We start from the raw sequence: 16,542 nt of genomic DNA, 5'->3' as shown, positions 1-16,542 counted from the left end.
AGTGAGGGAGAGAAACTAAGTGTATGACTTTACCTCTCTCAAGTCTGTGTGTCTCTCAAAGGTGACTGGCAGCATCGTCTCTACTAACAGTTAAACTTTAAGTTCATTTTCTTCAAGACCACGCCGTTGTTTCCTCGCGTGTGAGAGCTGTCATGTCGTTTTTAAGTTGTTAATCGTCAGAGCAGCGCTAACAACATTAGCGCGAATGCTAACGCGAGTGCAAACTAACATTATGTGTGTGCGTCTGTGAGGTGAGTGAGAGGGGGCGAGAGAAAAAGAGTTTGTGCTTTCCGTACATAATAAAACGTAATATAATGTGGAATAAAACATGGAAATAATCTGTCGTTTTTATCCGGATGTTTACTGTATTTATTAGTTTGGCCAGTGTTATTGTGGGTTTTAGTTATTTTGCTGTTTTGGGCTGTAAGGACCTTTGAAATAACTGAAATCGTATGGCGAAGTGATATAGACATGCACTGCGGTCTAAAGCTGCCTGGAACTACGTTCGCCGTGCGTTTCCCTGAATATAATGCACACCTCTAGAACGTTCGTCAGCCAATCAGATTCAAGCATTCAACGGCCCTGTAGTATAATAACTAATATTAACTGACTTACATTTTTAGACACATCACTGACTGTTTTTGTTAACGAAATAAGCAGCAGAACAGTCGCAAATCTGACAAACACACAGCGGTGTTTCAATACTGAATGATTTAGCATTTAATTTAATGAATCGGGTGAGTCAGTGAACGAACTGGTTGAATCCGTCTATGGTTGAATCCGTGACTCACTCATTAAGACAGTGACTTACTGCCACCTATTGGTGGTTCGGTTTCATATTTAAAAGTAATGCATTTTTTCAACATTTTAGATTTATATGTTAAAAAAAGTACAACATTAATCTTATAACATTATTTATGTATTTGCAATTTTACTGTGTAAATGCATTTTTTGGAACCTCTTATCTTCATTAAACTAGTTATTCTAATTGAATGTATTGATAAAATTTCAGAATTTAATATAAATGATGACACATTTAGTAAGGTTAGGAAAATAAAGCTAAAAAGTGTCCTAGAATCAATTTAAGGCAAATATCACAAATATTCTGATTAAAGTAAGACCTTATAGAGCAGTGATGAGACTATTGCTTCAGAAAAGATTAATTTACGGCAAAAAAAGGCGCTTTTTTGACTTGGACAAGTACATTTTTTACTCGGACAAGTGAATGTCTGATTTACTTGTCCGAAGGACAAGCACATGTCAAAGCTTAATGTCAAGCCCTGTCATCAGAAAACAACTTGCCGTCCTACCTCAAAGGTGTGGGAATATTTTAAACACAGCCAGAAACATAACGGTATAGTTATATGCAGTCTTTGCAAGATGGAGCTAGCATACCACACCAGCATGACTTCCATTTGGGAGCATCTTTTAGGAGGAAACTGCTAACTATGTAAAAAAAAATAAAATAAGATAAATCATCTAATTAGTCATTAGAATAGTCGACTATTCGATAAAACAATCGCCCGAATAATCGTTTTAAAAATAATCGTTTACCCCCAGCCAAAATTTGCCAAAATAATCGTTAGAGACAGCCTTAGTTGCATGTAAAGAACCTGTCAGATTGTGTCATCGAGTTAAATAAATGAACTACATTAGAGCTGCAAAACGATTAGTTGCGATTAATCAATTTAAGACAAAAGTTTATTTTTGCATACTATATGTGTATAAATACCCACACATACAAACATGTATATATCAAGGAAAAATGTTAGATTTATATGTAAAATATTTATGTGTTTAGATACAAATACAGACAATAAATACAAATATTTTTTATCATATATACATATGTGTGTGTATTTATATATACATAATAAATGTTCCCAGTACACACACATACAGTATGCTTTTATTTTGAATCGATTTATCGCGACTAATCATTTTGCAGCTCTAAACTATATATGTCTATGCAGATTTTTTTTAAGCTAAAAATGCTTAATGCCCATGAACATCCAAAGACATCTGTATGCATGATTATTATATGTGACCCTGGACCACAAAACCAGTCATAAGGTTTAATTTTACAAAACTGAGATGTATACATCACATGACAGCTCAATAAATAAGCTTTCTATTGATGTATGGTGTGTTAGGATAGGACAATAATTGGCCGAGATACATCTATTTGAAAATCTGGAATCTGAGGGTGCAAAAAAATCAAAATACTGAGAAAATCACCTACATATTAGTCTACAAATTAGGTTCTTAACAATGCATATTACTAATCAAAAATTACATTTTTATATATTTACAGTAGGAATTTTACAAGAAATCTTAATGAAACATAATCTTTACTTAATTTCCTAATGATTTTTGGCATAAAAGAAAAATCAATAATTTTGACCCATACAATGTATTTTTGGCTATTGCTACAAATATACCCCAGCGCAGCGACTTAAGACTGGTTTTGTGGTCCAGGGTCACATATAGTCTGTTTCTTGAGCACATTGGATGCAAAGAATAAAAAATGATAAATGTACGCTTTTACAGATGAGAGCAATAACTTGTGAAGGACAAACACTGAGAGTGAAATTACTTACTGTTGTTCAATGATGGAAAACACAACAGATTGTGCAATGACAAAGCAGTTTGGGTCCACCTGTCCGTCTTCCCCACAGATTTTCGCTAGCAAAAAAAAAAAAAAAGTTTTGTTTACTCTATGCTGACAGAAACTCTTATTAAACATGTAGTGCTCTCACATCCAAAAGAACAATGTTTTACTGTGCTATCCAATCAAAAAGTGTCATTTTTTAGGATATTCAACATAAACATGCACTTTAAAAGTTAAATAAAAAATGCATTGACAACAAGCTTCCTGAAGATAAAACCATAAAACCAAGCCCTCATTTTCTAATCACCCAGTATCTTCTATAAATATAATTATCTTGTTCAAACAGAGAAAAAAAAACATTGGAGTACTTCTGCAGCAGTCTAAACAGAGAGGTCATTGAGATAAGAAATTCTCTTACCCACAATATCGTTGCGTATCTGTTCGGTGATGGGAATAGGCCTAGCAGCATCTGGAGATATGTACTTAGTGAAAATGTTAACGGCATCCCTCTCTATACCTAGAAATGAGAAAAATCAGTATATATGGAAGTTGAAAATAGGATACAGAGGATAAAAATGAAGGACAAATCAAACTCAATCAATAGCAAACACCTTTATCATATTTAACATCCCACTTCAGAGACTTACAGAAGTGTAATAATTCATATTTCAGCCATGGCTATTCATCAAAAGCCTCATGTGTGCTTAAGTGTCACTATTAATCAAACAAATGACTAGTACAGTTACAGCAAAAGCCTAGGGACAAATCTTATGTCTACACCTTGTTAAACATTAATATTAAACTCAAATACAAGATGGGAGCATATTTCATACTAAAGAGCATGTCAGTATGCTTGTATGCAGTATTCTTGAGACACTATATATAAATATAAAATGAATATATAAGGCCAATGATTTATTTGAATGATGGCTGAGGATCAGCCATGAGTAGTAAGATTCTGTGTTTAAAGGCCATGTTGAAAGTGTTTGAGTTTAATGGGGGTCTGTGAGATGAGGAATCTCATCAGAGCATGTTTAAATGTTAAAATGCTTTTCATAAAATTCATTTGAGATGCTGAGAGAAGCCAGAGACTGCCTTATAAAATGCAATGGAGTGGACAAAGACTTGCTCTCTTTTAAGACACTGAAGGCTCTCGTCGCAGAAGCCACGGGCTGATAGGATCTGACTCCCCTTCTAAGCTGATTTGATGTCTTTCGGCTCAACAGATTTTTCCATTCACTGCTTTTACAGCCTGGAGCTTCTTTGTATTAGCCATTAATGAATACTCAGCTCCTGACGTCTGTTCATTGTAGTCCACTGCCAAGATGCTAAATGGGATCATTTACCAAGCCTGCTCTATAAAACCAATGCCGCATGCATATTAAAAGTCATCGTCTGATACGAAAGGAATATGTTGTAATGGTAAAAGGCCACTAACCATGAAAACCTTAAGTACAGAATATTGCCTACGGATATTAAGGAATGCTCATAAAAACTCGGAGGTATAGTTTTTGTGAAATTACTAAGGAATACTGCAAACCCTGCAGTTTTAAAAAAGTTCTTTTTTTTATTTAGCGAAAAAGGTCATTTAGATGCTCTACTGATCAAACGGCAAATTTGCAGGTCAGAATTCATCAAACTTGTACTGTCCTGTTTTTATACAGCTTGTATAGAAATGCTTGCAGGAAATGTTATTTATCGTTATGCACTTGAAAAGAAAGAATGCACAACATTAAAATTGTGATTTAGTTTTTAAATTATATTAAAAGTGTGTGTTGCTAATCTAAGTGCAAAAAATCAGTTTTATTTTTTAAAATCCATTTTTTTAATTCAGTTTTAATTTTTCTGGATTCATTTTTTTTTTCAGTTTAAATTTTTCTACACTCTCTTTTAATGCTTAAATTGAAAAATATGAATCAAAAATCATGTCTAAATAATTGAAATCAAGAAACACAATTTAACAGCAATTTATCAAATGTTAAACAAAATTAAAATTTTAAGGCTCTACGAAATTTCAATTTTTTTCTCAAATTCAATTTTTGTTTTCCATTAATTTTCATTAACTTTTACTAATCAAAAGAATCTCTAATTAATTTTATAAAAACAAATTTTAATTTATTATGACTTTTTTCTTTTTTTCCAGAAATACTGTGTTGTGCATTTAAATTTTTCTGGTAAATATTATTTTTTTTAAGCTATGTTTTTAATAATCATTTTATTAGTAGTCATACTATTATTACATTGAGTAATATATTTCTGTCACAGTTTCTTCAAGTTAAACTAAACTTTTATTTTGACCTGTTGCTGTGAAGTCCTTTAGTTTTTGTTTGTATATGATGACTGTAGTTTTTCTAAAAAGACAATCAAATGCTTACGAAGTGACTCTCACAGCCTTTCAAATATCTAAATATCCAATATCAACCAATACTAATAAATATAGTTTTTAAAATCCATCAGCCAATAACCAATATGGTACCAATATATTTAGCATATTTGTACTGTAATAGCATTTAATTGAGAATCCTCTTTTAACCCTATATTACTCAAGGTGGACCAACTATATGTGGAAGGCAATACATAAATACAACATGGAGAAGATCTCAGCCAGCACTTATTCAAAAACACCAGTTGGAAGGACTAATTGCAGAAAGAAAATCAAAACAAACAAGTAAACCATGAAGTGAGCCATGAAGTTACCCTGACTGGTACTCACTTTTCATAAGTTTGTCAGAGAGTCCACTAGTAGACTGGCCTTTAACTGGAGTGCCTGTCTTGGAGGAGGACTGTCTGGTGGGCGTTTCTGATCTTAGGCTGGGCTGCAGGTGGGGAGTCCCAGGCCGGGCTGCTCCCTCTGAACTAACAGAGTTCCGGTGGCCAATCCAAGTCCCAGTATGAGAGTTAGTGTCTTGGGGGCTGGGAGTGTGAGGTCTGGAGGAAGTCCGGGAGGAGAAAGTGTCCTCTTCATCTCCCTCGTCCAGAGTTGAAGGTCTGCTGGGGTCGTTTGGCGAGTCTGGTGATTCGGGGGATTCCAGGGCAGCCGCAGGCTCAGCCAAGGTGCTGTGTTTGACTGAGTTGAGGCTGTGCGCTCTGACCCTAGACCAGCTGGTGGATCGAAAGCTCTCAGCCTCAAGCCAGAAGCGGACCAGGTGCTCAGCTGAGCGGGTCTCCATAAACTGTAAGAAGTAGGGCATGGCCACATTATCCCGCAAGATCTGGTCTACAGTTTTAGAAAGCCGAGAGCGAGTCTCTTGAAGCTGGTAGTTGACACTGGAGCGACCTGAAAGGCAAAGACACTTTTTAAATCCTAGTGTTGGAATTCATATTTCCTTAATACAGAGACAACCCACTTAAAAACACAATCGCAGATTTGGATTGGTAATTTGAACTGAAACAGGAGGGGAAAACCAAACCAAAATATATGGAAGCCCATTTCTGCCATTGAATAAAAAATAAAAAGGTAATTGTGACTTTTTATCTCACAACTAATTTTTTTCTCTGAATTGTAAGATATAAACTGGCAATTGCGAGTTATAAAGTCAGAATTGTGAAACAAACTCACAATTGCAAGTTTACATCTCGCAAATGTAACTTTTTTCCTCAGAATTTCAAGTTTATATCTCACAATTGTGACTTTTCTTAGAATTGTTTTCTTCTTTTTTTTTCACCTCAAAACTGGACAATCGCAATTGTGAGTTTATATCACTCGATTATGAGAAAAAAGTCAAATCGTGAGTTTTTATCTTGCAATTGACTTATAACTCAACTGCAAGTTTATATCACGCAATTCTGACTTTATAACTAGCAACTGTGAGTTTATATCTCACAATTATGAAAATCTCAGTCTTTTTTCATTTCAAAATTGGACATTATAACACGAAATTGCGAGATTCTCACAATTCTGAGAAAGTCAAAATTGTGTGAAAAAAGTCTGAATTACGAGATATAAACTCGCAATTCTGAGAAGATATCAGTCTTTTTTCCCCTCAAAATTGGACTTTATAACTCGCAACTGTAAGTTTGTATCTTACAATTCGGAGAAAAAAAAAGTCAGAACTACGTAAAAAAAAAAGGGTCAGAATTGTGGGATACAAACTACCATTTGCAAGAAAAAAGTTAGAATTGCGAGTTTATATCATGCAAATCTGAGAAAAAAGTCAGAATCGTGAGTTTATATCTTGTAGTTGTGAGTTACAAATCATAATTGCAAGACAAACTCACAATTCTGACTTTTTTCTCAGAATTGTGAGATATAAACTCACAATTGCTAGTTCTAAAGTCAGAATTGCATGATATAAATTTGTAGTTGTGAGTTACAAATCATAATTGCAAGTTTATATCTCACAATTCTGAAAATATCTGTATCGGAAATATGTCTTTTTTTCCCCTTCAAAATTGGAATTTATAACTCGCAATTATAAAGTTATCTTTAAAGTCAAAATTGTGTGAAAAAAGTCAGAATTACGAGATATAAACTTGCAATTACGTGAAAAAAAGTCAAAACTAAGAGATACAAACTCGCATTTACGAGAAAGTCAGAATTTCGAGTTTATATCATGCTATTCTGAGACAAAAAGTCACAACTGCAAGTTTATATCATGCTATTCTGAGAAAATGTCACAATTGTGAGATAAAAAGGTCACAATAACCTTTTTTTTTTTTTTTACTTTTTTATTCAGTGGCAGAAATGAGCCTCCATAAAAATAAAACAAAACCCAAAAAATAAAACAGCACAAAACTTACAACAAAACAAACAAAACCTGAAAAAAAAAAACAATCATTAAAATCAACACAGCTAAAAAAAAAAAAAAAAAAAAAAGATAAAAACAAAATATAGAACATAAAACAAACAGAAATTAAAAACAAAACAAACCCCAAAATAAATAAACAATATAAAAATAACTAACAACCAAAAGCAACACAACACAAAAAACAAATAACCATAAACAGAAAAAAGAACACATAATAAAATATAATAAACAACAACCAAAAGCAACACAAAATACATAACTTAAAACTAAAAAAAAAAAAAAAAGTGGTGCTTGTCCAAAACTCCCTACTATGATCTACTATGCTCCTATGGCATTGTTTTACGGTGTTCTAGATGGTTGCTATAGGCGGTTGCTTACTGGTCTAATGTCAAAAGAGATCACCCCAAGTATCCATATTCTACTACTCCCAATTAGCATATGTTAAATGTTTAATACTTTGGATTATATGTTTGTTCAAATCCCCTGAAGTATGAACAAAAGTTACAGCGACGCCTCGAACTAGCAATTGCTATACAAGACCTCAGAGCACCTTTAATGCCTCTAATTCAAACCCATGGCATCTCCAGACCACACCCATCCGTCTATTTCTAATATACAGCAGCAGCACAGACTTTGTTCCATAAATAAACACACACACAAAACAAATCTTATAATAGAGCTGTGACCTCCACTGAATTCTTTAAAAAGCCACACCTTCCTCTTTCAACACCACAGGACACCAGAAGATGGTTTGATTAAAACATTTACTGGGATGTGAACTGAACTCAGGGATCCACACAATGAGTCCAGTATCAGAAAACGCTAAGGAGGGTACTTGAGCCAGGAAATACTAACCTCCTTTGTGTAGGAGGCACCACGTTCAGATTTGACGTTGGAAGCATTGTCTTTACCAAAGTCACCTTGCAACACTGGTTTGTCAACACATAAGTTTCAATGTTACATTGCTTTAAATGTAAAGGAGGGGTGAGGACATTATAACAAAGACGAGACATTCTATCCGAGGGCAGATGATAACGCTGACGATGACTTCTACATCAAGTATGACGACCAAACCTTCTAAGCATGGTCAAGTTTAAAAAAAAATAAATTATAATTGTAAATAATGTTCAATACATCACTCCTAAAAAGGAGACATATGATAAAAATCGGACTTTTTCCGTGTTTAAGTGCTAAAAATCAGGTCCCTGGTGAGGAGACAAGAGTGCAGTGGATTTATTGATTTATTTACTGAATATTATGCTGCTGCCACACAGATCTAATATAAACATGTGATTTCTTTCCCAGCCGTTTACCTTCACAGACATAACCAACTGTTTGTAACTCGTGTGTTTTTAACATTAACTTGTGTGTATTTGATAGTTTAAGTGCAAGAAAACATGAAAGAGAATGTAGTTTAGTTAGGGCTGGGCAATTTGGCTTAGAATCAAAATCTCGATTAATTGAACATTTTAACCCGATTACGATTAATGAACGATTATTTTATTTATTAATAAAATTATATTTAATTATATTTATATAATAATTATTTTTTTGCCCTCATAGTTCACTGACAAGTTTTGTACAGTAAATATGTTCACATATTACAAGCGAGAGATTTTTGGATGAAGGGTGCATTACTTGATTTTAAAATAATTGGAGGAAACACACTATCTACGATCTATGATTATTAATTGAACATCAGTGTTGAACAACTGAAATTAAAGCAAGCATTGCTTAAAACGAAAAGTCACATTTTTCTTAAATTAGTGAAAATAAATAACTTGCACTATTGGAAACAAAATAAATAATTTTCAATGTTTTTCATATTAAAAGTAGAAAATAAGCAGTATCTCCTCTAAATAAAATTACCCTTGTATATCCTGTAAATACTTTTTACTGTATAAATACTGTTTAAGCTCTCCATCGACATGTCGGCGGAATAACGTAACGGAGCGCTTGTGTTTTTTAAAGGGAAAGTAATTGAAATAATCTTCCTGGAAAAATTTTAACGATTATAGGTTCTGAATGTCGATTTCGATTATTTTTCGATTAATCGCCCAGCCCTAAGTTTAGTACTCACATGCTGTGTGTCAGCCGCTTTTTTGTGCGCATGCTTTGGACGTGTGCTTTCAGAAAACTGTTTATCAGAAGTTGGTTTAAAGCGCATTATTTCAATGCAATAGATATAATAATCAAAACAAAACAGATGTTTTTTGGCAAAGTATCTGAGGTACAAATTGTAAAGGCACACTGTTTTATAAAAGGGAGCAGGGAGCAGCAGCTAGGGCTGGGCGATATGGCCTAAACAAAAAATTTAAATCGATTTTTTCCCCCCTACTACTTTTAGCATGTAAAGAAACCCCAGCTTTTCCACAATATATATGGGGCACCATATATTTTGCAGTATACATTGCAACTGCATCAGTGCACCAGACCCCATTCTTATCATACCAGACACAGTAAATGTTTGTAAGACAAATAAATATGAGACGGGAGGAAAATATATATTTCCATGCTTTTCTCTTGGACTTATATCGTATACAAAAATATACAATTTTGAACACAGAAATATTAAATGATTTAAATAACTGAAACGATCTGCCAGCAGGTGGTGGTAAGACACTGATTTAATTACTGAATCATATTCATTTGATTCGTTTGAACGGATGGTTCATTCAAGAATAAAGCAAGTGACTCTTTATGAATGGGAAATTGAATCATTTCACTAGATTCGTTTAAAAACGCACGTTCATTCATAAACGAAACACCGCTGTGTTTGAGTGGAGATGCGCAGCGGCTCAGCTGTGACTTGTTTCAGACCACTTTTGATGATGAAATAGAGCAAAATCAGGCAATAGTGTTATAGTCAGACAATGTAAGTCACTTAATAATAACTTCTTGTTTATTTAACTGTTATAATAAATCAATTTCTCGTTTACAAACTCCCTTAAAAATGATTAAAAGCTGTCACTCATCTTAGTTCGCAATATCACAAAGCTCTATTATAATAAACGAAGCTACTGCCCATTCAGTCTCTTATTTACACTCTCTCTACACTTGAGATACATTAGTCAACGTGCAAAACACATAGAAACCGTTGAAGCTCCACTCAGCGCAAATACAAATATGCAGGTCGCACTCGAGCCTTGATATGCAAATAATTCGCTATTGTCTTCAATCATCTCTCTACTCTGTTTATGTGATAAGTGAAATTGTATGTAATATAGCAGGCTAACTTGCTAGCAAGCAGCTAATCATGTCCACTTAGTGACTCGCGTTATTTTACCAGAACGCGTTATTTGTTTTCCGTTCTGAATACAGCGGTTAATTAGGCGCGCCATCATGTGGTCGGACAACATTGCCTCTTAATTATTCTGCCATTGGTGCAATTACAATGTATCTAATATTTTTATTAAAAAATCGCGATACCTCGATTTAATAAAAAATTAAATTGTCTTAAAACGTAAATTCGAATTAATCGAAAAAAATCGAAAGAATCGCCCAGCCCTAGCAGCAGCTCATTTGTATTTTTTTAAGAGCATGCACGAAAACAGCATGTTTCTGCTTACACTCAAAAGCAGGAAAATGGACCTCGAGGGCCAGACTCCTGCTATACAGACACATTCTGGGGACACTTAAAACTTATATTACACCTGAGACTTATATTATAGTCCATGTTGGCCATATTGTAAAATTATCATGTAAAAAATCATTAAATAAAAAAACTGTAATAGATATAATGGGACATTGCATGCAAATATACAGTAAAAACTGTTAAATGTACAGTTTGTTAAATTATATGATAGCCTGTTCTTTTTCACTTTAAGGTAAAAAAAACCCTGTAAATTGACATTGTCAGAAATCTCTTTTCTGTGAAATAACTGTTTCCTTTTAGTGTTACGTACATAGTATTACGTACATCAGGGCTTTGTTATATTCTAGGTTATTAAATTAACATTTTGTGTATGATACGTGCGTCTTTTAAATACTAAATAATAGTATTTACCTCAGCTTGTAGAAAAGCTACTTGAATGAACTATGATTCATCCTGTGGCTTTCTCTTTACCATCTGTGTTTCCAGTATGGTTGTCAAGATGGTAATCTGGCAACCACAGCTGCCATTTTTTTTCCTGTAAACTTCACAGATTTTAACAGTGTAGTGATTTCAAGCTCCACTGAAATCAAAACAGTTTTTTGTCCATGATTTAAAGAATTAGTTTACTCCCAGAACATAAATTTACAGATAATTTACTCACCCCCTTTTTATTCCAAGATGTTCATGTCTTTCATTCTTCAGGTGTAAAGAAATTATGTTTTTTGAGGAAAACATTTCAGGATTTTTCTCCATATAGTGGACGTCTATGGTGCCCCGAGTTAGAACTTCAAAGGGCCCCAAATGAGGAAGAAGGGTCTTATCTGGTGAAACAATCGGTTATTTTCTGAAAATATTTCCAATTCATATACTTTTTAACCTCAAATGCTTGTCTTGTTTAGCTCTGCGATGCGCATGCATACTCTGTGCAGTCCCGTTCACAACAGTTAGGGTGTGTCGAAAAACTCCCATCTCATTTTCTCCTCCAACTTCAAAATCGTCCTACATCGCTGCAGAAGTACCGACCCAGTGTTTACAAAATAAACATGCAAAAAAGGTAAAACAGCGATCTTTTAAATGGGACTTCACAGAGTAGGCATGTGCATCACAGAGCTAGACAAGAAGAGCATTTGATGTTAAAAAGTATACAATTTTTTTTTGAAAATAACCAATTGTTTCACTAGATTAGACCCTTCTTCCTTGGCTGGGATCGTTTACAGCCTTTTTAAAGCTGCATTGAAACTGCATTTTGGAAGTTTAAACTAGTGGGCACCATAGAAGTCCACCATATGGAGAAAAATCCTAAAATGTTTTCCTCAGATAACATAATTTAATGTAAAAAGAACATTTTCAATGATAAGGGGTGAGTAAATTATCTGTAAATTTTGCTCTGGAAGTGAACTAATCCTTTAAAATCACAGAGGCTGCAGGGAACAAAAATCTCATTTTTGTTACCTGTATAATGGAGTCAAACTTCCTAATGAAGTAAAACTACCTGTATAATGAAGTAAAACTTCGTACCTTTTCAGAGCCTTACTTTAATTTGTGATGCATTACATTTTGACCTTGAAAGTCTACATGCTAGTTTACTTGCAAAACTGGATAAAATCTACTTTTAGAAAACATATGCATTTAATGATGACATATAAAAATCATAATGATAACCAATTAGTTATGTAATGTGACGGACCTATTTGTGAAATGTAAGGGAAAGGTTAGGACATTATAACAAAGAAAAAGCATTCTATCCGAGGGCAGATGATAATGTTGAAGATGACTTCTACACCAAGTATGACAACCAAACCTTCTAAGCATGGCCAAGTTTAAAAAAAAAATAATAATAATAATAATAATAAATAAAGTTCGATACATCATCATCATTGTAATTTTAATGCTTAAAGTTTAAAAAAAAAAATTGAGTGAAAACCTGTAATAGATGTAACGGGACATTTCTCTTTTTTTTAAGATTTATTTTTGGCATTTTTGCCTTTATTGTGATAGGACAGATCAGGAATGACAGGAAGCGAAGTGGGAGAGAGAGAGAGGGGTGGGATCGGGAAAGGTCCTCGAGTCAGGATTCGAACACGGGGCGCCCGTAGCGCAACGGTGCTGTATGTGCAAAAATTTCGGACTCAGTGTGCAATCACCTTAAAATAGTGTTAAATGTACAGTTTTTGGAAGTGAAAAATATCGAGTTGTCCTACAGTGAAAAACTTACTTAAAGAAAACATACGCAAAAAATTTACTCACCCCTTATCATTGAAAAAGTTCTTTTTACATTAAAAAAAGGCGTATTGACCTCATAGATGTAACGGGACATTTCTTTTTTTTAAGATTTATTTTTGGCATTTTTGCCTTTATTGTGATAGGACAGATCAGGAATGACAGGAAGCAAAGTGGGAGAGAGAGAGGGGGCGGGATCGGGAAAGGTCCTCGAGTCAGGATTCGAACACGGGGCGCCCGTAGCACAACGGTGCTGTATGTGCAAAAATTTCGGACTCAGTGTGCAATCATCTTAAAATAGTGTTAAATGTACAGTTTTTGGAAGTGAAAAATATCGAGTTGTCCTACAGTGAAAAACTTACTTAAAGAAAACATACGCAAAAAATTTACTCACCCCTTATCATTGAAAATGTTCTTTTTACATTAAAAAAAGGCGTATTGACCTCTTTTTTCAGCGAATTCAGAGGTTTTTTTGTGTTAGTTAGTATTATGTACATTGGGGCTTTGTAAAATCTTGCATTATTAAATTAAATTTTTTTGCGTATAACACTGCACACCTTTCAAATACTGAACATTAGGAGAACACTTGGAGAAGAATCAGACAAGTAGGAATGAACATATTCACAGTCTGATTTTAAAACCAGGTTAAAGTGGAGGAGCTTGTGCAGGTTTTAACCAATCACAGAGCTATGTAAAGGTTAAGAGATTACAGCACTTCACACACAAATCCAGCAAGCCAGTGCGCAGCAAAAGCCATTTCAGTAACAGCTTCACAAAATCCCTCCTCTAATGTGATAATTCCTTCTCCCTCGACCACAGACACACACACCACATTTAGTTTAAAATGCTTGGCACAAAACAGGTCAAAAAAAGTCAACCTTAGGTAAAAAAGTAGAACAGCTTTGAGATCAAACAGTTTATGATGAAAGATCAGGCTCAATCTCTCAGACTCTTCAACAATTGATGGGGAAAAAAGCCATTTAACACACAAGTTATAAGTCGTTTTGGACATGTTAGTGCTACATTTTGAATCAGTGTGTGTAATTCACAACTGGTGTACCTAAGTCTCCAAAGTGTGCTGCCTCCATGTGGCTAGGCTGTTTTTTAAGGATAGCAGTGCGTCCGCGAGCAAAGGAGTCCATGTTGGCTGAGATAGCATTGATGGCCTCATGGCTGGGTCCCGCTGCCTCCAGGATAGCATGATGATTACGGCCGCTAAGGGAGGGGGAGTGTGGCGACACTGGGGCTGGAGGAGAGCAAACAGAGCAGGAACATTATTAAATTATTACAACAGAATTTTACATTTCCTCCAATTCTAATATACAAACCTTTACTGCTAAGCTTTGCTTAAAGGAGAATTTCACTTCCAGAACAAACATTTACAGATTGCACTCATCCTCCTTGTCATCCAAGATGTTAATGTCTTTCTTTCTTCAGTCTTAAAGAAATTATGTTTTTTGAGGAAAACATTTCAGGATTTTTCTTCATATAGTGGACTTCTATGGTGCCCCGAGTTTGAACTGCCAAATGCAATTTAAATGCAGCTTCAAACGATCCCAAATGCGTCTGTAAATTTTTTTTTTATTATTACAATTTATATACTTTTTAAACTCAAATGCTCGTCTCATCTCTTTCTGTGATGTGCATGAGTAGTCTGTGCATCTCTGGTTCAAAACATCGCATCTCATGTTTATCCTCAACTTCAAAAATCATTTTAAAACCATCCTAAAGGCTGGAATACACTACATGACTTTTAAAATCTGAACAGATTTTTTAAACAATAGGCATCATACACTAACCGACTTTGTAAACAGTGACATCATACACTACATGACTGAGGATAATACATTAGCAGACTTTGAAGCCGTTCTGATCACAACAACCCATGCAGAAACGTGCGCCTTGTTGCTAACAAATGAAAACAATATGCGTTATAAAATTGGCTGAAAATATCGTACATGTTTGATATCCTCGGACTGGATAGAATCAAAGTTTGAAGCTAAAAAAATCTGAGTCTGTGACCATTTTACGTGATTGTCAATAGAATCTGTCAACTCAAATCTGCAGACTCGCTCTGACTTTGAGCAATTAACGTCAACTTGTCCAGACTGTAAATCGGTGGAAAATCAGGGCAAAAATCATAGTATAGTCCAGGCTTAAGTCGCTGCAGAAGTACCGAACCCAGTGTTTGCAAAGTGAACATGTAAAGATGATAAAACACCCTTTACAAATACGGTAATAAACGGTGTAGGATTTTGAAGTTGACAGAGAAAATGAGATGGCAGTTTTTCGACATATCCTAACCTAAACCGGAAAAAAATGAGTTTAGGCAGAGCATGACAAGATGAGTGTTTGAGGTTAAAAAGAATAGAAGTTGTAATTTATTTTAGAAAATATCCGATAATTTGGCTAGCTAAGACTCTTCTTCCTTGGCTTCTTCATTTACAGACGCATTTGGGATTGTTTGAAGCTGCATTTAAACTGCATTTTAGAAGTTCAAACTCAGGGCACCATAGAAGTCTACTATATGGAGAAAAATCCTAAAATGTTCTTCTCAAAAAAACATAATTTCTTTACGATTGAAGAAAGAAAGACAAGAAGATCTTGGATGACAAGGGAGTGAGCACATTATCTTTACATTTTTGTTCTGGAAGTGAAGTTTAAACATGTCCTTAACTGCCTAGATATTCATTTAAATAATAGTTAAAACAAAAAAGAAATAGTCATCATCACAAGTCGTTCCAAACTTATTAGGCTTGAATTGATCTTCTAAACAACATACTTTTAATGAAAACTGAGGTTTCTGGAAATCCAGGTAACCTAAACATAAAAGATCTATCCAAAAGTGTCATAAAGGTGTCATAAAATGAACACTCATAATTCAAACAGATTAATCCAAGTGAAAAGATACAGCCTTTATTTATGATAAACATAGTGGAGGCATTTATTCACATAGCAACACACATACACAGAGCACATGAAAACTTGGAAAAACATGGATCACATTTGAGACATTTACCATATGTGACATGCTTTATGTATGTGCGCAAATTATTGTTTAGAAATAAATGTCTATATTAAATCTTTTCATTACATACAGTGATCATATCGCTTCCCTTGACTTGGATTTAAACCACTTGATTCATAAGCATTGGCTTTTATGACACCTTTATGACCTTTCTTTTATCTTCTAATTTTTGGTTACCTGGAGTTTCAAAGGAGGGACATAAACCGCTCGGAATTTGTTCAAAAATATCTTCTTTTGTGTTTTGAACATTAAAAGTCTTTTGGGTTTGGACATAATATAATTCAATATCTTTACTTTGCAGAGACTTTCCAGAATCTCAAATCAAAAAGCAAAGAATAAA

General features: G+C 34.4%; 1 protein-coding gene across 2 annotated transcripts in view; it reads right to left on the bottom strand.

The window, feature by feature from the left end:
* The window catches only part of akap10 (A kinase (PRKA) anchor protein 10), a 33,115-nt gene that overhangs the window by 13,527 nt on the left and 3,046 nt on the right, over positions 1-16,542 (bottom strand). For both annotated transcript variants that reach the window (XM_073840393.1, XM_073840394.1), the window contains exons 3-6: positions 14,235-14,420; positions 5,325-5,888; positions 3,030-3,128; positions 2,601-2,685 (exon numbers count right to left, since the gene is read on the bottom strand). In XM_073840393.1, the coding sequence (XP_073696494.1) occupies positions 2,601-2,685; positions 3,030-3,128; positions 5,325-5,888; positions 14,235-14,420 (934 nt within the window). The remainder of the gene's footprint in view (positions 1-2,600; positions 2,686-3,029; positions 3,129-5,324; positions 5,889-14,234; positions 14,421-16,542) is intronic.

The sequence above is a fragment of the Garra rufa genome, chromosome 5 (assembly GCF_049309525.1).
Source record: "Garra rufa chromosome 5, GarRuf1.0, whole genome shotgun sequence".
Taxonomy (NCBI): Eukaryota; Metazoa; Chordata; class Actinopteri; order Cypriniformes; family Cyprinidae; genus Garra; species Garra rufa.
The sequence above is the reverse complement of the archived record's forward strand: the minus strand, read 5'-3'. Positions and strand labels throughout refer to the sequence as shown.